The sequence below is a fragment of the Calypte anna genome, chromosome 1 (genome assembly GCF_003957555.1).
Source record: "Calypte anna isolate BGI_N300 chromosome 1, bCalAnn1_v1.p, whole genome shotgun sequence".
Classification (NCBI taxonomy): domain Eukaryota; kingdom Metazoa; phylum Chordata; class Aves; order Apodiformes; family Trochilidae; genus Calypte; species Calypte anna.
The window spans coordinates 97,758,045-97,780,630 of NC_044244.1; the positions used below are offsets into that span (position 1 = coordinate 97,758,045).

The window sequence follows — 22,586 nt, forward strand, 5'->3', positions numbered from 1 at the left end:
AAGAGATTCTGTGACTTGAATGGGAACCCAAAGGCAGATATTACAGAACAATAATGCTCTGTTGAAGCCTTCACAATTCCTGCAGTAATTAAATAAAGAAGAAAAGAATCCTTTCTCTTTCATTCTGTAAGTTCATTCAGTGCCATTTGGATGTTTTCGGTTGTTTGCTCTCTTACAGGCAGTCTGAACAATCCACTAGGTGACACCCTCATACTCTTCCTATGGTCTGTAGAGAAACAAGGCGATAGCACTGAATGGCTCATTTGTTAAACATTTAAACCAAATACCGAGATTTCAGGGACAGGTCTCCCTTTGTTTAGTAATATCAGAGATAACACTAGGTTTGTAGTAAATGCTGTGTAGTTTGTATATAAATTACATATTAGGCAGATTAGCATTTTGTCATTAACAAGAACAATCCCAGAGAAGTCCTACACAATATTTCCTATAATTATATTAATTTTTAAAGAAACATTTGAGCTAGTCTGCTGAGTAGAGTGAATAGAAAATATGCCCTTAGCATTTTTTACTGGGTGAACAGAAGGAGTGATTTTTTTTTTTCCAGCGGGGATGTGCTATAGCATCTTTGAAACAGAAATGAAAAGCCACATTCACCCCCAATATAAAGGAGTATTAAAGGATAAACATCAATGGAATTTTGCATTTTTATGCCAGTGGTGAATTTTTCTTGTATTCCTTTATGTTGATAATGATGCTTTATAAATCCTTTGAAGAAAGGCTCTTTTGTCACATTGTTTTATACACCTAGCATAATGTTTGGGATTGTTTAGGATCTCTATCTACAAATTCAACATAACAAATAAAATCTTATATTGTATAGCTAGTGTTCCTTACTCTACAATGACTATGAGTAGCATTCTAAATGTTGTACATAGTAAAAGATACTGAAAATCTGAATTCACTGGTGCTGTAATTAAGAGTAACACCGAAGAAATAAGAGCTACATCCCAAAATTAATGAAAATAAAAGCAAAATCATGTTAAGACCATAAAAATCAAAACCAAGAAAATAATTTCTTTGAATAGCAGGTTTAAACAATAGCCATCCAGGTCAAGAAAGAGACAAAAATTTGATTTATTATGGCCATGGGAATCTTAACAATTTTTGTTTACTCATAATAATTATCCAAATTAATTATATGGCAACTGGATGCTTTCAGGCTTTTGCTACCCATGTACCTTATATTCAGTTATACTTTACTGTTCTCCTTCTTCTAAAAACTTCACTGCCTGTTTAACTCCCAACATAGAAATACCTATTTTTTAAAAATACTAAAACCTGCAAAAAACTACTGAAATTATTTTGCCATCATGTAAGTTTATTGGCTTCAGTTAGGATTTCTACCACAGGTTATGCCCACAGTACTCTTACAGGCAAACATACAGAGACCTGTAATTTTATTTTTAAATTGTATTCCATATATTAATGCTTACACTTAGGAAAAAAATATTTTTAAGTTTTTTAAGACAGCTTACTAAATAATCACACAGATGACTTCTACGATGCCCTAAATAGTCTGGGAGGAATTAGTTTTTGAGATTTAGTTATATCTAATAGAAAAATGTCAGGAATATGGTGGACTGCTAAAGTGGCTGCCTTTTTTAAATGAACATTACATTCTGAGGGTAACAATGTGACACAGTAATTGAAACATACTTTAGGCTATACTAGGCAAATAACTAACATTAAAGTGAGTAAGATTAGCTGGGAAAAAGAACAAAACAAAACCCAAGGGACAGGATACATGAGTTACTACGGGTAAACATGCAACTGCACTGGCTATTTCTGTGGGATTCTGGAATCTGCATGGTCAATCATCTAAAAGCAGGTCCAAGCCTGGGATGGATGTCATGCACCTCTTGACAGAAATCTCTGAAAATAGTGCTAGTTTGAATAAATTGTAGAGACATCTTTGTAATAGTCCAACTCGTAACACCAACAGTGCAGTCTTATTTTACCTAGTTCTCTGTGATGTCAATGTAAGCCTAATTGCAGCATACAGAATAAAGTTACTGATTGAGTCAGCCTTGCTGCCAGCCTTGGAATGCTCAGAATGATGAACTTTGTGAACACATACAGACATGTGCATATGTGACCATTTAATGCACACAGAGATAGGTATTTCTGGCAGCCAGCTAGAATAGATAACTGGAAGGCTACACAGTAGTTTTAAGACCAAGAAGGTAAAAGTCATTTGCAGTTCAAAAAGGTTTGTGGAGAGAGAGTGAAGTTGCTACATAGCACATCCAAAACATCCTGTGCATACCTCTGCTTCTAGAGAGAAGGACTCTGGGATCTTTAGCACTTACAGAAATTAAGTCTCTTCTGGATGGCATGAAATAAATGATCTCTAAAAGCAAATTTTCCCTTGTATCGCAAGCAGCACGTATTTCAGTCACTTTGAGGGAAGAGTGCCATCTGCTGAATCACAACCATCAGTTCTGTAGAACCTTTTCTTGGAGGTTTTGCAGCCAGAGTCCTGTGCCTCAAACGTGGGCAGCACGTGTAATTTTGTACAGAGGAGCAGTCCTATCCTCTCGAAACTTAGATGTCTGTGAAAGTCTTAAAAATGGTGAGGGTCACGGAGTTAGATTTAGAAAAAGATAAATACCAGCTTAAAAATTTAGTCTTTCAACTGTTTTGCATTCAGTAAATGTGTGTGAAATTTAAATACAAAGACAAATGCTGGGAAGTAGAGATAGTGCTTCACTTTGATGAATGCAGTGGATGTATGTTATTGTACAATCAAATACATACATTTCTGTATTTTCCATAGTTTTAAGGTTTACTTAAAAGCTTAAAGCTTAAGTTTCTGAAGAGAATATTATTTATGTTCCTGTCTTAGAAGAAAGACTTAATATTACCACAGATGACCATTTTAAATTAGTTACACAAAACTTAAAAAAAATTCACTGGAAACGGGCTAATTTTTTTTCTGTGATTTTTGGAGTCAAAATTATCCATCAATGTAATTTAGAGTGGAATACATTTTTGCCTTTGCCTTTTCAGATGCCACAAAATTTACTTTTTCTTACCTGATTATTTTTCAGGCATTTAAATTTCACATATTCCAGAGTTAACATAGTAAGTATATCTGCATTTTAATACAAACAGAAGTGTTCCCCAGATCTGAAGAGGTTAAAGTCAGATTGCTTTTCCTAGAATGATTTTCTGACATGCATCTACATATATATGTGTGTGTGTGTCTCATATATATGTATACATGTCTCAGTATCAAGGACAATAAGGATGCTTGAATAGCACACATTCTGTAAGAACATCTGCAGAATTAAAGATTATGTCAGTTACTCTTAAGATATACTCTGATGAATATCAGCAGGCTTGCAATTTGAAGAGATTCATTCAACCATGCAGCTGTTATATATTATTACAATCTAAATAAATTTTAAAAAATATAATTAGAGCAGCATATATCCACTCCCAGTAATTCTTCTGAAGAAAACACACTGACAGCTAAACATTATGTTATGAAGTATCTCAGACTGTACAAATTGAAGAAGTCTTTGAAGCTCTAGTGTACTTCCACTGTAGCTACCTAAAGTAGAATGGATCTGTACTTCTCAAAGAATAAGGATTTCTTTATGGTGATAGAAACACTCTTAGATGCCTGTTAAAGATGGGGTAGTTGTGGCACAAAAGCTTTAGTCTATTATACTTACACTCAGATCATCATCATATGGTAAGGTCATTCAAGCTTCAGAACTTTAATCCAATGCTATAGTAAGAATACATTTGTATCTGAAATGTGAAATCAGAAAATTAACATCCAGTATACAGAAGGCTTCAACGCAGCATAAAATTTTACTGGCCCTTATTTTGAATGATTTAAGCAAAAGAGTGTGTGAATCTAGAAGCCTATTTCACTAATGAACAGGATTTAGCTTTAGAGAAAACACACTGGGAATTACCTGAGTGCTTTATTTACCTTCTCTTGACATCATCTATGCTTGTTGCCAGATAAAAATAACTGGATTAATTTATGTAGCTAGATAATACATATATCATATAAATACATTAAAATATGTTTTTATAATTAAAGATTAGAGGATATTGACAGCTTCATATGTAAACAGGAATTAATAAAAATGACACTTAACAAGTAAATAAATACATGCTTATATAAAATAGATGTATGTACATTCACCAAATATGTAAACCTATTCATTACCTAGAGAGTGGCCTATTTGTAGATTTGTGGGTTTGATTTTTTTACCAGAGGCAATCAGTTTAAATATGTGACTATCAGGTATTGACACAGAAGGAGTAAAAAAGCCCCACACCTTCAAAATTATTTCAGTGGTGGTGGTGCATTTTCTTTAATTCCTGAATACTATTTAGTGTAGACTATAAAAAACCCAAATATCTGACTATATAGTAACTGGAACAGGTTACCTAAAGAGAATATGAAAACCAGTCATTAGAAGTTTATAGTAATGGGATTTAAAAATACTTGCTTCTGGTAGTCTACTTATATTTGACCCTAACTCAGAATAGGGTGGTGAAATAAATGAGCTCCTGAGGCTTGTTTTCAGCCCTGTATGTGACTCCCATTTATTTAATTAAAAAACCAACTACCCCCAAAGCTAATTTATTGAAATCTCAAACTTCTCAGTAGGGTTCAAGGCCTACCTAGGACCTTTTCAGTGTTTTTGTGGTGTGTTTTAATTCTGGAGGTGATAATACAGTTTTCTTCCATAAACAGCAGAATGATGGCATGGAGCCATTGAACAGAAACTGTTGGCTAGGTATGGCTTGAAGAAATACTTCAATATGCAAAAGTACTCAGTGTTATTGATTCCATAGCTGTGATTGTTTTCTAAATGTCTATGAAGTAGGATACAAATTCATTTTTCTCTCCGAAAATTAATGTCCAGTTGGTATTAAAACACTAGATTGTTTTTCTAACTTTTGAGTCCTCTAATGCTTGTCTTTACCAGCTCTAGTGGATAATCTTGCCAGTGGCTGCAACTGAAACACAAACCCAGAACTTCCTTTTCCAATGTGAGCCAGTTTTGCTATGCTTTACATTATTGAAAATTCATCTTTACAGATCTTGCAGAAAAGTGGACTAAAATAAAGTCAGTACAGTGCACAAGACCTTCTGGTTTTTTCCTTTTAGTCAGAGTTTTTGCCCTATGCCACCCAGAGGGAGATGAAATGGGGCATACAGTGGCATGACAGCACAAATGTGGTTCGATTGGTAGTGGCTGAGAGCATCCCAACCTGTTTGGCTAAAAGCAACATGGAGCGGGTACACATCCTATGACAGGAAGTAAAGGAGGTTTCTTTCTCTGGAGTTTGATTCTCCCGCTGCAAGAAAAGGCTCACTTGCAATGGGATTAATATGTTCAACATGTTTCTTGGAAATGAAATGTGTTTTTTACATCTCATTCAATCCTCATAACCTAATTAGTCAAGCCTAGAAACAGCTGGAGATTTGCTGTGAGGTGCTAGTGCTGCCATATGTTTGACTTGTCCAGTAGCAGTCTTTCTTCCAAGTCCAGCCATCCTTTTTCACCTTGGTGAATGCCTTCTCGCCCCATTGCTGCTTCTTGGGGCACGAGGAAAAGCTAACACAACCATGTGGAGCTGACTGTAAGAGACCTTGTGCCAAGCTGCAGGTGTTCAGATTTGAGGAAACCTCTTCCAGAGGTTCCGTCCACACCTGGAGCATGGCCAAGCTGCAGGCTTTGGGGACCACGGGACAAAGCTCAGTCTCCTTGTTCTATCGGGAATGCCAGACCATGCTGTACCTGCCAACAATGCCACATGCTGGTGCCATAAATCATTGTCACAGAGGGAAGGAAAACGGACAGGCAAGAGATGAGGGGTAAAGGCAGGCTGCGGCTCAACGTGCCACAGTGGTGTGCCGGTGCTTAACGGTGCGGAATCGCCTGGTAACAGCGTGCCAGTTGGTCCATAACCTCGAGAGAGGCCTCAACACTCATCATGCGGTTTCCCCTCTGAGACTTGGGGTTCCGGACACAAGAGATGTGTTTTTTTCCCTGCTTATTTGTTTTCTCCACTTTTTCGGTGACCGATGCTCAACCCGGGGTCTCTCCCCCTCCCTCTAGCTCAGACTTGGGAGGGGGGCCGGGATCTACGCTGTGCTCCGGGGGACGGCCGGGGGCAACGGGGCGGCGGAGGCGGCTGCTGCCCCGCGCGTTACCTTAGACGGCGGCCGGCGGGGGGAGGGGGCGGGAGGCGGTGCCGGCTCCTCTCGGGGCGGGCCAGGGTGGGGCGGGATCCGCCGGGCCGGGCCGCGGCGGGCGTGCGGGGGCCGTGTAGGTGCGGCTCCTTTAAGGTGTCCTGAGGCGGCACCAGACCTGCCGCGGCGGAGGCGGCAGCAGCAGCGCGGGCAGGAGGCGGAGGGGGAAAACCCACGGCGGCCGCGGACAGCTCGGCGTGACATCAGAAAGTTCAGGCGCGGAGGGGGTCGGCCCCTCCTGACTTGTGCACCCCTGTCCCGGCGGAGGGGGAAGGCGAGGAGCCGCTCCTCCTTCTCCTACTCCTCCTCCCGCCGGCTGCTGCACCGAGGCGGGTGGGGTGGGTGGCTGGGGGCGTTGGCCCGGGGAAGTTTTGCTCGCCCTCTCTCCTTTCTTTCTTTCTTGCTTTACTCGCCCCGCCTGTGCCTTCCTCCGGGAAAGGGTGAGTTTGGGATTCCCCAGTGCAGGAGGCGGCGGCGATGCTAGGCAGGGCGAGGGGCTGCCGCCGGGGCTCCCCTGCCCGCCGGCCCGCCTGACTGCGGCTGGGCTCCGCCGCGGCCCCCAACGTGCCCGCCTCCTTCCCCCGTGATGGGAGCGGGAGCTGCCGCCGCTCCGCCGCCGAGCTCTGCCCGCCGCTCGCCCCGCGCCGCCGCCTGCCCTACGCCCGCGCTGCCTGCCCAGTGACTTGGCGGGGCACTTCGCGAAGAACCCTCTTCCCTGCCCGCATCTCGCCTTCACGGAGGGCGGCGGTGGCCGCTCGCCACCCGTCCCGGCTGCGTTCCGTTACTGGCTCGTCCCGGGCACCCAAAGCAAAGTCTGGGGCCGGAGCAGCAACTTGTGATCGGGAGGCAGCGGAACTCGGCTGCGGGAACTCGAGGATCTTTTGTTTTCTCCTGTCGCTTTGGATGGTCCTGGGAAGTGTCAAGGCGCCGCTGAGAAAAGCCTGGGCCAGGAGAGGGGAGGCCGGCCGGAGCTGGCGTGCGGCTGGAGCCCCGCGGATCTGACAGCGCTCTTCCCGGAGGGGGCTCGCCCTGGGAGTCCGGCGGGATTAGGAAACCTCGTTTACGTTAAGCTTCTGTGGAATTACAACTGGGGGCTTTATCGTTTCTCCCCCCGCTCTTCTGGCATGAGAGTGCTTGCAGGCGCCACCCGAGGACAATGATCGCGGAGTTTGCTCACTTTTACCTCTTTGGATTCATATGTCTCACCTCAGGTAATCACTGCACCGTAGGAGGCTCAGATGCGAGGCCGCGGCGGTGGCCGGGCTCCCGCCGCCCGCTTCGCTTTGGCAGGGGCAGATGGGCCAGCCGGCCTCTCCGCTCCTCCCTCCCCTCCTCCTTTCCTTGGAAACGAAGCTTAATTTCCACCCGGTGGGCGCCGTACCGCGTTTGCCCCGGGGCGCGGTGTCGGGAGCTGCCGCCGACCGCGGCCCCTGGGCGGGCGGGGGCGGGCTGCCCCGGGCTGGACGCGGGGATCGGAGTGGGGGGGGGGGGCGGGGTGCGCGGCGCCGGGTGCGGCGCCCCCTCCCCCGCTGGCAGCTCCTGAGGGTTGTTTGATATAAGCAGGGCTTGTAATGAGCCTCGGCGGGAGGGGGCTGGCGGGATGTGACCCTCTCCTCCCCCGGGAGGGGGGGGCTGCCTCTTGGCTGGAGCCCCCTGCGCTTAGCGCGTCAGGGGAGAGGCCGCAGGTACTGCGCACCCTGCCCCGGTCGGTCCGTTAACGACCGTTCCCCCCCGCCCCCGTCCCAAACCGCGGGGGCCCACGCGTGTAGGGGTTTAAGCCCACGCACCCACCCGGGGGAGGGGAGCTATGAGGCTGTGGGGGGCTGCAGAGGGGCGCTTGGGGGCAGGCTCGGCTTCACCTTGGCGGTTAAAGTTTACCCACGTGTGTTAAGTGAAGCGCCGGCGTGATAAATGGGAGCAGGGGAGATCGCCGAGCAGATAGGGGGGATTAATGGTCATTAGCCACTGTTTGCGCGGGGCTTATGCGTGTAGGGGCATCTTATCGTGCCTGTAGATTAAAGATAGTGTCGCTCTAATAGGGTATTGTTGATAGCAGATTTTGTCCTGTGTAAACACGCTATCGAATCGTGGTGTCGAGGAATGTTAGCAAAGGGCCGCGTGTAATGCCTTCAGCAGGGCTGTGTGTGCATCCCTGTCCGCCGCGGCCTCACCCCACGCACCGTGGGGGTGGCGGTGTGGGCCAGAGTCGTCTCGAAGGTGCTTGGTGGGGTTTTTTGGGTTTTGTGTTTGCATAAGCTTCCTGTTGCTCTCAAGAGGCCAATTTGTCTGCTTGCAGTACGCCTCCCCGAACTTGCCTTTTGTCATACATGAAGCTACGAGTAAATTGGTTAAAAACTTGTGTGGTAGTTAAGGTTAGTTTGGGCGCTAACTTCTCTGCCCTTAATTGAGTTTTATAAGTTTGCTGAGGACCCCTTTGAGTCATTAAAATTATGGTAGCATGAGACACCTGGTCAGTAAATGAATGAACGAATGAAGTTTTTGAAAGACTTAAGTACACTGCCTGAAGCTTTAAGCCTTAATTATGTCACCAAATGCAATAACTTATGTCTATTTCTAGATTGTATCATAAATTTAACTATTACCTTTTAGCTGTTAGGTCTTGGGTTTGCTTCTTGTGGCTTTGAATATGGAAAGCTTTGCATCTCTTTCTCTCCTCTAAATGAGTGTAACTCTAACTCTGTTCACTTTTGACCGTGCCATCTTTAATGTGCCTTTCTTTCTATTGCTTTTCTGATGTAAGAAACATTTGGAATGGGGAAGGGCCTTTTTATCACTTACCTCTTTGTAGATCTTTCTTGCTGATTGGTCCCAACCATGTCAAGGTTTACTTCATGGACAATGTATAATGTAACTTGTTTTTTTGTAATGTATTATCTTTAACTCCAAGTGAAGAGAGCTGGGTTTTTTTATGGTTTTTCATCTCTCATCTACCTCTCATAAATTCTTAATAGAGTAATATGAGTGTAAATTTTTGGTTTTGTTTTTTTTCCCTTAGGGTAGAGATGTTTGTATTTAGTACTCTGGATTCCAGATAAGTTGTTGGACAGAAAGGAAGTTTTTAATTTTGCCTTTTAAGCAAAGGCAGTGGCAAAGGTGGAGACAAATGTTAAAGAATAATTTGGCTCCAACTAGCTCACCAGAGGGTTTCTTTTTCCCTCCGTCTAAGTGTCAGTCTTGTGTCAAGAACAATAGAGATACCAGAAACCTTTGGCAGGATGAAGTTTGAAGGCAGATGGCTGCAGTGCAAAAGGAAGGACAGGAGTAATCTGCAGCAGCTTCCACACTGAAATCTTTTGAGTTCTACTGACAGCTGATCTGCTTGCAAGTTGATTGATCCTTTCCTCCCTTTTCCACTGAAGGTTTTCACTTCCCCCTCACTTACAGCCAGTCCTGAATCACTGGTTTGTGTGGCCTCACTCTAAATGGGATGTTAGAAACTTGTACTGAGAGGTGGGAAATAATTGGGGGATGAGGGATAGGAAAATCTTAATAATAGAAAGGTAAATAGGTTAGTGTTTGTTAAAACAGTAATTGTTACACCACTTAGAATTTAAAACCCCTAATTTTTACCCTGGTGTTGCCTCTGTGTAATCCTGCGGAGTACCGTCTTTCATCTAAGCCTGTGGTTAATAATTGTTGAATACATTTAAATTTGAATAATTTTGAACATTGGAATGTAGCAACTTTCTTCCCTTATTCTCCCCATGTAATTTCAATGCTTATTTGCATAAAAATAAGAATAAAAATTGCTTTAAGGGGTACTTCCCTGGTATCCTGTTCTTGAGTTGTTCTGTTCTTGGCCTGCATTCTGCCCTTCTTTGTCCTTTTTGAGACAGTCTTTCCTTCATAATTCATAGAGTTTTCATCTTTCCACCTTCCAAGAAACAGCATCATCAAACTAACATGTTTGGAAAATAAAAAAACTTTCAGTTATCTGGAGAATAATTTGCAGAATGTTTTTGCTGGGAATAAGAATGTCAAGGTTCTGGTTTTCCACATGTGTGTTCACTGCTGTAGCAATTCTCAAGGCTGAATATGTGTTGGATGTTTTTCATCCCACCACAGTAATCATTTTATTTCTATGAGGTATTTTCTTGCTTTGCTGTTTCCCATCTGCTCAACATGGTTTTCCCCCTTTCCTGTTTGTGATATCCTGTACTAATTACTGTACTTCAGATGGGATTGGTACATTTGCTCAAGAGGGCTTTTCATGCTGTATGAAATAGGCAGCTCTGACAGCAGCGAGGCAGGCGTGGTTTCCAGCGATAGCTCTAGCCAGTGGAGGGCAAAATTGTCTCTTGTATTCCTTCATGGGAGAGTTATCCTGATGGCTGAAAGTTTGAGTTGTCCATGGAATGTCCCTGGAAGCCTTTCCAGTTGGCTGGCCTACCTATTAGAGTAAAGAAATGGTCTCTGATATGTTTCGTTTGTTTCATAAGCTAGATACTTAAAGAGGAAAGTTTCCCTTCATGAAGTGGTATTAGAGTATTAGTGGTATTATTTCAGGAAATCTTTCTACTCTTCCTTTGTGTTTGCTGTCTATTAGTAATCAAATAAAAATACATTTAAAATATTACACAGTTATTGAAAGGATTATGAACAGCTAAGTGCATAATTCATAATGTAAATAAGTCGCCCAGGAGAGTATAAAAAAATGCGTGTTTTGCATCTACCTCTAATGCACTGTGTGCTGTTCTAAGTGATTTTACCAGAAGAATGTTTAGGAAAGATCAAGTCAGCTACTTAGGCTTGAAGAAGCTAGCCTTGCTTGCATTGTGTTGGAGGACTTTAGACTAGAAAAGAATTAGCCACGTGCTATGAAATAGAGGAAATTCCATCACAAGTACACGTTTATTGAAGTATTCAGGTGTTTGTTTGAATCAAACCCACTTCCTTGTGAGTACTGATAGGATCTGTGGGAATAAACTTGGGTTTTTTTTCCAGTTTGCATTAATGTGGGATTTCTAGTACCTTCCAGCTAGAAAGTTACACTTTTTCATATATTTTAGCAATAACTTGGATATATGTTTACAACAGAAAAATGGTCAAGCTGATGTGCTCAGCTGACAAGCAGGCAAGTTCATGTCTGCCAGTGTTATTTGTCACATGGTTTCTTGCTTCTCTGTCATGTAGTCCATACCATTGTCCTGAAGCAACATGGTGTTTTCATTAGCAGGGATCATCTCTAATGTTCAGGGTACTGAAGTCTGGAAGGTCACTGTTTATCATCCATTAGATTTTATTGCAAAACATGAATTTATGTGAAGGATACTCCTCAATCTCCTGCCCGGGGTCTACAAGCTAAAGGTTATGGTTGGATCTACAACCATAGATACCCCATTACAAATGTTACCAGGAATGAATGACACTTAGGTAACAGTGTTGTTTATATAAAATATTAAAGTGATATCCATGTAAAATTATGTTTTCATATAAAATGCTTTGGAAGTGATTCCCAAAGAGGTCAAACAAGGAATCAAAACCAATCTGGTTTTCATAAGTAGTGAAAGAAAAATACTCAAGATGGAGAAATCATTGATGTACTTAAGTATCTGAGAAGCTATTCCCTCAATCTCAAATAATATTGTTTTTAGCTTGGTAGTTAATTTTCCTAAATAATAAAGAGTTTTGTTTTGTAATCCTAAGCAAATGTAATAATATGTTACATTAGGGGATACCTTTATCTAATTAGCTTAATAATATGCTGGGCCTAGCAAGTTCAGTCACTTGCTCAGCTCTTACAATTTATTATTTTTGTCTTCATTAAAGGCATTGTGTGAGTAACAGTCACATGGCCATATGTCATGGTAGCTGTTCTAGATTCTTCAAAATACTTCTCTTTCATAGTGAAGAACAGCACTGTCAATGTATAAGTCATCGTTGCAAATTTGTTGTTTATTTTTATACCCGAATGGCTAGGAATTGAGGCTTTTTGCCATAGATAGTTTTTAATACTTTGAAGTTATTCTGCAGTCAGGAAGTTAGAAGGAACCTATCTCCTTCCAAGCAATCTAAAGGGCACTTAAGAGTTTTATATGCTGAGGTCCTGACACATCTTTATGTGTGTATTCTGCTATATAATCTCATTCAGTGGTGATAACCTTCCTTAGCTTTTTGCCTGAGTGCCTCTTCATAAAATTGCAGAGTAAATAGTGTAGTAAGTGAAGTAGTGACTGAGGTGTCCCATTTCAAGTCCAATAAATTATTTAAATGGAGAAAATGAGAGTATTTTTGTTAGTAACTAGAAGCTTGACCAAAAATGTTAGAGTAGAGCTACAAAGAAATGTTCTTCTTAAATATCTTGAAAGTTAGAGGTGCTTTTAAGGGTAGATAATTTACTAGTTTATACCTTCTGTTCATACCTTCTTCAGGATTGCCTGCATAGGTCCTAATACTGGTGTTTGATGGTAATAGCATGTTTCACATACACGCTGATGCCTCTTGGCTGGTTATTGCATCAGCCTTAAATCAGTGCTGAGTTGGTGTGGGTAGAAGTGCATTTCATACGCAGAAAGAAAAGGTCTTATGAGAACAAATATTTTGCTCTGCAGTCATGGGCCATAGGTGGCAACTACTTGTGTTGAATTTGCACAGTTTGGGCTTTTTACTGTGAGAAATGTCAATAGATGAAAAAGAGGAGTAGCTGGGAAGCTCATAATGACTTCAGTTTTCAGTCAGATGTGCAGTTATGTTATTCTGTTGTTGTGTTATGTTTTGGGGCTTCATTAGTATTCAAGATACTAAAAGAAAGGCCAAGTACTGGAAATTGTCTTTCCCTGAAGATGGTGATAAGCTTTTTTGAAAGAAGATAGTAATGAGTTTCATTATGGATGCTAGAATGTCTCTGTTGACACAGGGATGTCATTAGAAAAACTGTGCATTTACCCAGGTTTACCTCAAAAAATTTTATGATACTGCTCTGGAATGTTTTTTAAGAGGTGTAAGGGTAGGCTTCTCAGACTAGGAATGCATGTTTTAAGCTGCCCTTTGCTGTTAGCAAGTATTTACTCAATATGTTGTTGCATTATCTTAAGTGTAACGCTAATAGAGTGTATGATTAAAACTATGTGAACACCCGTTACTATAGGTTGAAGACCTGTAAAACTGGCAAGCCTGCCCTGAGCTCTAGATTTAAAATCTTAATATTTTATTTTCTTCATTTTGTGTAGCAAATTAACAGTTGGGTAAACTAGTTGACTGGATGGAACAGCCTGCCTTCTCAGACATGGAGTGCAGGGTATAGCAAGGGTCAGTTTCCAGCCAAGGAAATCTGAAGTAATCTGTGACGGGCATGTGAGAGAACTGTGTAGGCTGTGTACCTCTGATATTAGTCAGTTTTTTAGTCTTTGTCTTTTGCTTATTTAACTGTCTTGTACAAAAATCAAAATTGTGATTTCTTTGGTACTGTTAAACTGTTTCATGCTGGTGTTGCATTTAAACTTGCTTGGCTGGCATTTTTATATGTTCTGAAATTTGCATATCCCCAGGCAAGTTATTTATTTAGTAATGTGAGTTAGTGATATTGCATCTTATTGCATCTAATTGCTTAACTGCCTTTACATTGACGATTAGACACATAAAGCAGTTCATGGTTTTAAATTTGTATACAGAAGACCTGAATTTTACTATTTGCTTCTGCAGTAGCATAATAGAGACTAACAGTTTCTCGTCATAGAAACTAGGATATAATATATGGCTGAGGATGTACTGTAGGCCTAAAGATGTGTGCTGGATGAACTTCCCTTTCTTTCAGAAGGGGAAAAGAAATGTGGTTTTAATAGTGACCAGATGGATGTGCTTTAAGGAGCAATTTGATTTTCAATAAACACTAAAACTCAGATTTTTGTAATCCATGATGTAAGCTTTTGAGGTTGGGAACCTACAACCTAAGTTTGCAGCCACTTAAGATCTGTAGTTTCTTTTGAAACTCTCGTATTTAGTGTTTAAGTATAAAGTGTTTGACTTCATCTTCAGTTGTGACTGGTTATATATTGCTGTGGGTAGTTAGCCCATCTGAAAATTTACATTTTGGTGTACATTTCCTCAAGAGCCAAAAAAAACCTAAAAAAAGCTGTATACCTTAGGAGTTGCATGTATATTTATAGGTCTGTATAGAGTGAAAAGCCGAACAAAAATGCCCCTGAGTATATAGTTTCTTAAGAATCTTCTTGTTTACTTTTATAGTACATTTTACTAACATCTGATTTGTTACTCTAGGAATCTTCTTTTGGCCATATAAGATCAAGCATGTTATCTCCAGGCAAGGATAGCAGCCCTGAGATCGAAAAATAGGTTGTACCTGTATTAATGTGGTAAAAACAAAATACAATCATAAAACAAAGATTTTGGATTGGCAACTTTTTTCCTTCTGTCTGGACCTCTTGGACCTATTATTAAGCTTTATACTTGCTCCAGCTTTTTGCTGGGAGATCTCTTGGATGCTAGGTGGGTTTGGAACTGGGATTTGCAAATTCTGAATGTTTCTGCCCTCACCTCCCCCTCACAAAGCAACTCTGTCAGTGCAACTTTCTGGTTTTGAAATATAGCTGATGCCCATGGTACAGCAGTTGACAGATACTTCACAAAGTGTGTAATGGTAGGAAGTGATAAAGAAGAAAAAAAAAAAAAAAAGGCAGTGTGAGGAAACAAGGAGGAAAGTAAACAAGGCAAGGGTGGTAAAAAACAGTTTTACGTTTTGCTACACAAACCAGGAGTTGTTACAGGAGAGGACAGAGGTCAGGACTGTGGTGCTGTAGCAGCAGAATGCAGGATAGAGGATGTGTATAATGAACAGGTTTAGTGAAAGTGTGTCTGATGTAAAGGTGGAATGGAACTTGCAATGTGCCAGTGCTTAGGCAGAAAAGTGATTGGCAGGAGTCCCCATGCAAGGAGTAAAATCCTCTCTCCACCAGTGTGGAAAATTATGGTTTCAACTGCAAAAGGAGGTAAATCTTGGAAGGAATTAGCATATCTCTAGCAATGAGTGGCATCTGGAGCTGAATGGTTGGGTTAAATCATTCAGTAGTGATTAATGAGACTCGTTACTTAGATTATACAGCCCTTAAAAATTAAAAGTAATTAAAAATAGATGCAAAGCAGAAGGGAACCATTGCCTGTTGAGTTTGTTTACCTGTTGAATACAGAAAGTGGAAGAAAGTCTTCCTAACCTTTTGTTTTTTTTAATGTAACAGCAGCCCTTAATATAGGCTAACTTATATGCAGTTCTTCTGAGGAACATTTTGTGACTTTTAAAATGTGTATGCAGCAGACACATCCTTCCTTAAAATGTCAGAAAGTGTGCAGCATGTAATTTTGCTGCTGGTGAGTACTTCTCACAAATAATTTCTGAAGTTTTCTGTTTTCTCTTTTACTTGCGTGTTTTAATCTGTGTTGCCTGTAGGGAAAGCAAAATACTAAAATCTATAAAATGAAATAAGATTAGAGACATACAGACTACTTACTTTCACTTTTCTTGAACATGATTCTGGCAGTTGATGAGCTGGAATGGTAATGTAGCTTGGTATCATATCAGGAATAATGTTCAAAATGTTCAAAGGCTGTCATTCTGTAGGAGGATTACAGTACTGATAAATATACACTGCTTTTTACTTCCAAGTTTCTAGAGGAGGAAATGAAGAAATCAGTAGAGTGTGTGTTCAAGTGTTAATTTTTTTAGAACTGTAAAAAGAATGATGATGGCATCATTTATGATGCTATTGCTTAAGATGGTTGACCTTTCTGCAGCAAATTCAAAGAGGTAGAAAATAAAAGGGAACTAGGCCCTTCTCGAATAAGATATTATTCCTTTGGGTCCTTATGGCTGCAAATACTAAAATAGAATACAGCTTTAACCTCTACCAGCAGGGCTGAGGCTTCCTTAACTGTGCTGCTGAAATTTTTTTTTTCCTCTCTGACTGTAACAGTTTTTGATGTGGTGGATATTTGCTTTTTGAATGATAACTGAGGTGTCTTGGTGGGGACAATTTAAATCTCACTGAAGTCAGTTGTTACTTCAAAAAGATTGACTTAATGTCTGCACTCAGATTATTGTGTTTTCAGGATTGATATTTGTCTTTGACAGGAATTTAAATTTTATTTTACATTAATTTGAAGAAAGACATTCACATGTATTGTGTCTAGTACCTTACTGTAAGAAGGAAAGCAAAAACCTCTCAGCTGAAAATCCAGGGTGTCTTGTCCGGTGTTTTGTAGTCCAGTAATAATTAGAATTAAACAGTCACTCAACTTGGTCATTTAATCACAATTCCTATAGGCTTGCAGCTGATCATTTTGAATCTCATAAAATTAAGTTGCGTTTTACTCACCTTTTACAGGTCAAGTAAAAAGCCATGTCAAGTTAATGAATCCTTTTCTTTGCAATGAACTGAACGTGGCATTTGTTTTTGTTCTAGCAGTCATGAAATCACAGGGTGTTGGCGACAAGTCCATTATTGGCTCTCTGCACTGTGTTTTTGAGGGCTTTTACTCCACCCAGTGCATTATGTGTGCAGACTATGTACTTGTTGAAACTTGCTTTAAAATGAGGAATCCTTTTTTTTTTTAAAAAAAAAAAAGCAGTAATAAAGAGAAAATAAAAATAGCTCCCTGTTCTTTATTAGCATAAATGAAAGACAAACAGCATCTCATTCCTTTTATGGCCTGAGGAAGAAAAATAAAACCTGGATGAATTCTTAGCCTCTTAAAGTCAAAGGAAGTTTAACTATTTCAATTTTGTACGTTGTCTTGCAAAGACTCAAGCTGTATTTCACTTTTCCACTGCATAGAGTTACAGAAAGCAGCATAATAATAGGAAAATGGAGGTAATTAATAATGTCACATCTAAACTTAGAAAGTGAGGAAAGTTTGAAGACTAATAAAAATCTGCAGTTAGCATCCTTTTTTGTCACTGATTTATTGTTTGTTGTGCTGGTACTGTTGATATCTTTCCTGCTGTAGTCAGTCATTGCCCTGTTTCCTCAATATCGGAACTGGTTTTGGTTTAGCTTCTCATTTTTTATCTGCTGGATTTGATTCTTTTTGAGTGTCTAATAGTTTTTTCAAAGTGTTTGCTACTTTTTATTTTCCTGTATTTTTTGGTGGGTTTTTATCTGTGCTGTTTAGTCAGGGTTGAGAGAGAAGTATAATACATAAATCTAAGAATTTATTTTATATAGTTCTGATGTGTTTAGACAGCAGAAATGCTGGACTGTTATTGTTTCTCAGGTTTGAAAATGAATACACTCTGGTTCCTACTAGCACAACATTTGAGGGGAGCCATAATATGGACTTGATGATCTCTGAGGTCCCTTCCAGCCCAGCCAATTCTATGATTCTATGTTATAAGCAAGGTGTCGAGTACTGATCACTTGCTTAAAGAAAGAATGGTGCCAGCCATTTAAAATGATAACAAGCTTATCAGTTCTTAGGGCATGCTATTTCCAAATTTCTTCTTATTTTTTTCTCCTTATGTTTTAAATTACAAAAACAAAAAACTAACAGGTTTGCCAATGTGACCAGGCTTTTCTCCTAAAAATACCAGGTGTTTGATCAATAGCATGTGCTAGAAAGCATGAATTTCATCTCTGAGACTTTAAATAGACTTATTTTCAACTTTCACGAGCTACAAGTTGTGTGCCTTGTTTAGTTATAGTTTTCAACTGGGCAGTGGTGGGTAGAGTTTTGTTATTTCACTGCTGATTTGAGACACAGATACATACATATTTTTCTTAAGGCTTTTAAGGGCTCAGGTTTAAGTGGTAGATCATTATTCTATGCATCAAAAGTGAAGGGTGATTAACAGTGTCTGGGTGCACACAGTGTAATTTTAGAGGCTGCAAATGTTGTTACAAGTCAGGTTAAGGTTTAAAGGTGAAAGTTTGGCTGAATGATTTTTACAGCTTTAAGTTAATGTACGCAAACAAAGAAACTCTTGTTTTCTCCCCATTTATGTCTAATGAGCAAGTAGCTTGTGGTACAGAAAAGAAAATGTGAAGACTGCAGTTTGCCATAAAGTTCAAAGTATGTACTTTTTATTTCAATTTAGAAATCCCTTTAAATAAACCAAATCTAATAGAGCTTTATTTAGGTTGTTCATCAATTTGAAGTGAAAGGATAATGGCTTTAAACTGAGTGATAATGATAAACCAAATGATAATGGCTTCAAATTGTTACAGCTGAACTTTTAACATTAATGTATCTCTTTTAGATTTCCTCATATGCCATTAAATAAAAAACCTGTTCAGATAAAATCCTAATAAAACTCCTGTAGTGTGTTTAAGCTTTTCTTCTTGATAGTTCTAAAGCTGCATTGGTAACTTGACTTTTCACTCAGCTCTCTGCCTAATTCATGGTGTTAAAATCATAAGTAATCAGACAGGTAGAACCTATCTTTGTCTGTATTTGCTCCTCACCCCGCATGTTTTCTTAGAGATAAGTAATTTGGAAGCTTTTTTTTTAATTTCTGTGATGGATTCCGTTTACATCAGATAAAACCTAAATATAGGGCTGTGTACTACTGTAAGAAACTGTTCATCTGTGTCTGAAGAAGTGATCCAGTCTGATAGCAATTTTGACTGCAAAAATTGGAGCGTATAAAAGGGAAAAACCAAACTGGAAGTTAACCGGAATAAAAATAAACAACTTTTGGTCTCAGTAAATGATACCTTTAAAGCACAGCAGCCTTGTCGAACATAATTAAAGTTGTAAGAGCTGGGGTAGGGTGAGTGGGTTCTATTCTCTGAGGTCATGGTGGAAATACAGAGGTCAGGGTTTTGCACTTAGTCTTATGTAAACAATGTCATGCCCTGGTAAGTATAAGAACTGATTTAACAAGCTTAAGCCAATTTAAACAAAAAAATAAAGCGAACAAAAACCAAAAACTGCACTCATTTGATATCAAAATTCTTCTATATCCTCCTTTAACCACTTAATGGGGAAAAGTGAAGTGCAGACTTCTATTTATGCTGCTTGGGGGTGCCTGTTGCAACTGAACGATTCTCTGGTGTCAGGCTTTGTACAGTGAAATCCCTGGAGTCTTCCAAGTCTATTTCTTAAAACCTATAGGTAGGCAGTCGTTTGTTTTTGCCACCACTTCAAAATGAGACTTCCTTTTAGAGTTTATTTTTATTTACATATATTGAAAATTACTTTCTTTTGCTGTGGAGCTTATGTGCTTATCCTTGCATTCTTGAATGGTGGTGTATATCTTTCCAAGTATATTAAATATTTATTTCCAGAGTTTGTGGGATTTGGTTGTTTTTTTTTTTTTTTTTCCTCCTTCATTAGTGGTTAGGACTATATATTCAGACCTACATTTATGCATGGTGGAAAAAAATATCAAGGCAGAGGAGGTATCCTAACAGTTCTCTCTTCTGAATTACACAAATTTTATCTTCTTGCCTCGTCTCTGACTCTCTGTGTCAAACCTTTTACGTCACATCACCAGCCACAAGGAGCCACCATCTCCAGACAGAGAACGTGTCTGAGTGTTAAAAGGGGAATGGCTGGCAAAATCCGTAAGAATTCAATTGAAAATGCAGTCCTGTAACTTAGTGTGGCAAGCACAGGCACCACTCCCTCCCAGAAGTTTTCAAGTCCAGTACCCCAGGCTTTTGCATGCTTTGTCTCGTCATCCAACAGCTGTGAGCTGGCCAGGGCTGAGCAGTTGGAAATTACTGGTTGGATGGGCTCTTGCTTTGTTGTCACTGCAGCATAAGGAAGGCTGCAAGCCCTTGGAGAAGAGGAAGATGGGTGCTAAACATGACTGGTAAGTATGCAGAAAAAAAACACAGTGCAGTTCTTGGCTCCAAGTGTCTCCTAGGCAGCCCTTCCTTGGTGTGAAATGCTGCTTTAATGTAGGTCAGCTTTAACTGTTGTAAATGAGTGTAGCTCTAGTGAAGTCAATGAGGCGGTTTTAATTTATTTCACTTGAGAATCTGCCCAAGTAGATGAGCAACTGGCAAACCCAGAGGCAAGAGCTTATCCCCAAGAGAAGTTCAAATCAGGTAGGTGTTTCCTTCTCCCTCTCTGTTTACTGCAAGCGGAATTTTATTCACAACTGAGAAGTGTGTAAGCTAGTGCTGGTTTGGAAATAAAGAGAAAATAGGAACTTCAGCTTCTCATTCCAGATCCTCTCTTTGCTAATAAAAAGAGTGGGTGATCTGGGGTGAGTTGAAAAATAGGTTAGATGACAGAACTGTCACTCATAGTTGATCAGGGCTGGCATAATTAGCAGCTCCTAAGTGGAGGAGGCTGAAGATTGCTTTTAGGGGAGACTGCTAATGCTTGCCCTGCCCTGTTCACAAAATACAGGCATCATACATCCTTGGGGTTTTGATATGTCTAGTTAAGTAAATGTTGTCTTTTACCCCAAAAGACCTTATTTGCTTTGTTATAGTGGGTTCTAGTGCCGGCCCTGTGGCATGGGACACCTCCCACTGCATGAGGTTGCTCGAAGCCCCATCCATCCTGGCCCTGAACACTTGCAGTGAGAGGGCATCCACAACTTCTCTTGGCAACCTGTACCAGTGTGTTGCCACCCTCACACTAAGGAATTTTATTCCTACTATCTAATCAAAATCTGCCTTCTTCCAGTTCAAAGCCAGCACCCCTTGTCCTGTTGCTACATGCCCTTGAAATTGTCCCTCTCTGCGTTTTCTATAGTCCCCTGTAGGTACTGGAAGGCTGCTATAAGGTCTCCCTGGAGCCTCCTCATCTCTGGACTGAAAAACCTCAACTCTCTCAGCCTGTCCTCATAGGAGAGGTACTCCAGCCCTCTGATCATCTCTGTGGCCCAACTCTGGAGTCATTTCAGCATCTTCATGTCCTTCTTGTGTTTGGGGCTCCAGAACTGTATACTGTCCTCCAGGTGGGGTCTCACAAGAGCAGAGTAGAGGCAAATGTTGCCTCCCTTGACCTACTGGTCATGCATCTTTTGGTACAGCCCACAATGCAGTTGGTTTTCTGGGCTGTGTTTGCAAATTGCCAGCTCATACTCAGCTTCTCATCAACCAGCACACCTGAGTCCTCCTCAGGGCAGTTCTCAATCCATTCTCTGCCTGGCCTGTAGTGATACTGGGGGTTGTCCCAACCCATGTGCAGGATCTTGCACTTTTTGAAGTTAGCATGGTCCCACCTCTCAAGCCTGTCAGGGTCTCTCTTAATGGGCTTGCTTTCCTCCAGTGTGTCAGCCTCACCACGTGGCTTGGTTTCATAAGCACACTTGCTGAGTGTCCATGTCTCTGACAAAGACAATAAACAGCACCAGTCCCAGTACTGACGTTTGAGAAACTCCACTCATCAGTGGTCTCTTTTTGTACATTGAGCTGTTGACTGCAACTCTTTGAGAGTGACCAGCCAGCCAGTACCTTATCTATTGAGCAGTCCATCCACTGAATATGTATTTTTCCAATTCAGAAATCAGGATGTTTTGCAGGACAGTGTAAAATGTTTTGTGCAAATCCAGGTAGATGACATCTGTTGCTCTTATCTTGTCCACTGATGCTGTGATGCCATTGTGTAAGGCCATCAGACTTGTCAGGTGTGATTTGCCCCTGGTGAAGCCATGTTTGCCACCAACCACTGCCTCATTTTCCTTGTGCCTTGGCAAAGCCTTCAGGAGGATCTGCTCCATGTTCTTGCTGGGCATAGAGGTGAGACTTGGTTGTCTGTAATTCCCTGGGCTCTTCCTTTTTTCAAAAAGGGAGTTGTGTTTTCCCTTTTCCAGTCAGTAGGAACTTCCCCAGCCTGCCAATATTTTCCAAATGTGATTGAAAGCAGCTTTGCAACTTCATCCACCATTAACTTGATTTAATGTCTGTCTGTTTACAGGACTAGAAAATTTACTTTGTTCAGTTTGAATTGCAGCTGTTTACTACACAATATTTTGGTTCCTCCTGTATGCAGATGTATTGAAGTTCCTTACACGAGATGCTTTGCATACCAATTGCTCTGCATTTACACTAGGTACAACTGTGTGAAATTTTTACTTTTTAATGTGTATTTTAGTGCATAATGCTCCAGGAATTGGACAATATTTTGCTTTTTAACCATTCATAGACACGTAATCGGTGAAGATTTGCAGTAAGAAAAATAATTACTGTATGCAGAATGCTACCCCTTGTATCAGACCAGGAGTATGTAGAGCTTTGGTCCTTTACCACATCTATAGGCATTTCACCTGAAATGTTTAGCCTCAAAACCATAGAGGATATTTGCAATTGGTATCAAGTATCATTATATTGGTTTAGCTTTGTTTTTAAATGGTTAGTACTCCCAGGTGGAGTATGGTGTAATCCTGTTTACTGTGCAAGATTTA

The 22,586-nt window shown here is 40.7% G+C and overlaps 1 protein-coding gene across 1 annotated transcript in view; it reads left to right on the forward strand.

Moving 5' to 3' along the window:
* Positions 1-6,873: 6,873 nt before the first annotated feature.
* Positions 6,874-22,586, forward strand: part of ROBO1 (roundabout guidance receptor 1) — a 289,711-nt gene continuing 273,998 nt past the window's right edge. Inside the window, exon 1 of the mRNA XM_030447251.1 lies at positions 6,874-7,461. Coding sequence (XP_030303111.1) covers positions 7,407-7,461 — 55 coding nt within the window. The 5' untranslated portion in view covers positions 6,874-7,406. The remainder of the gene's footprint in view (positions 7,462-22,586) is intronic.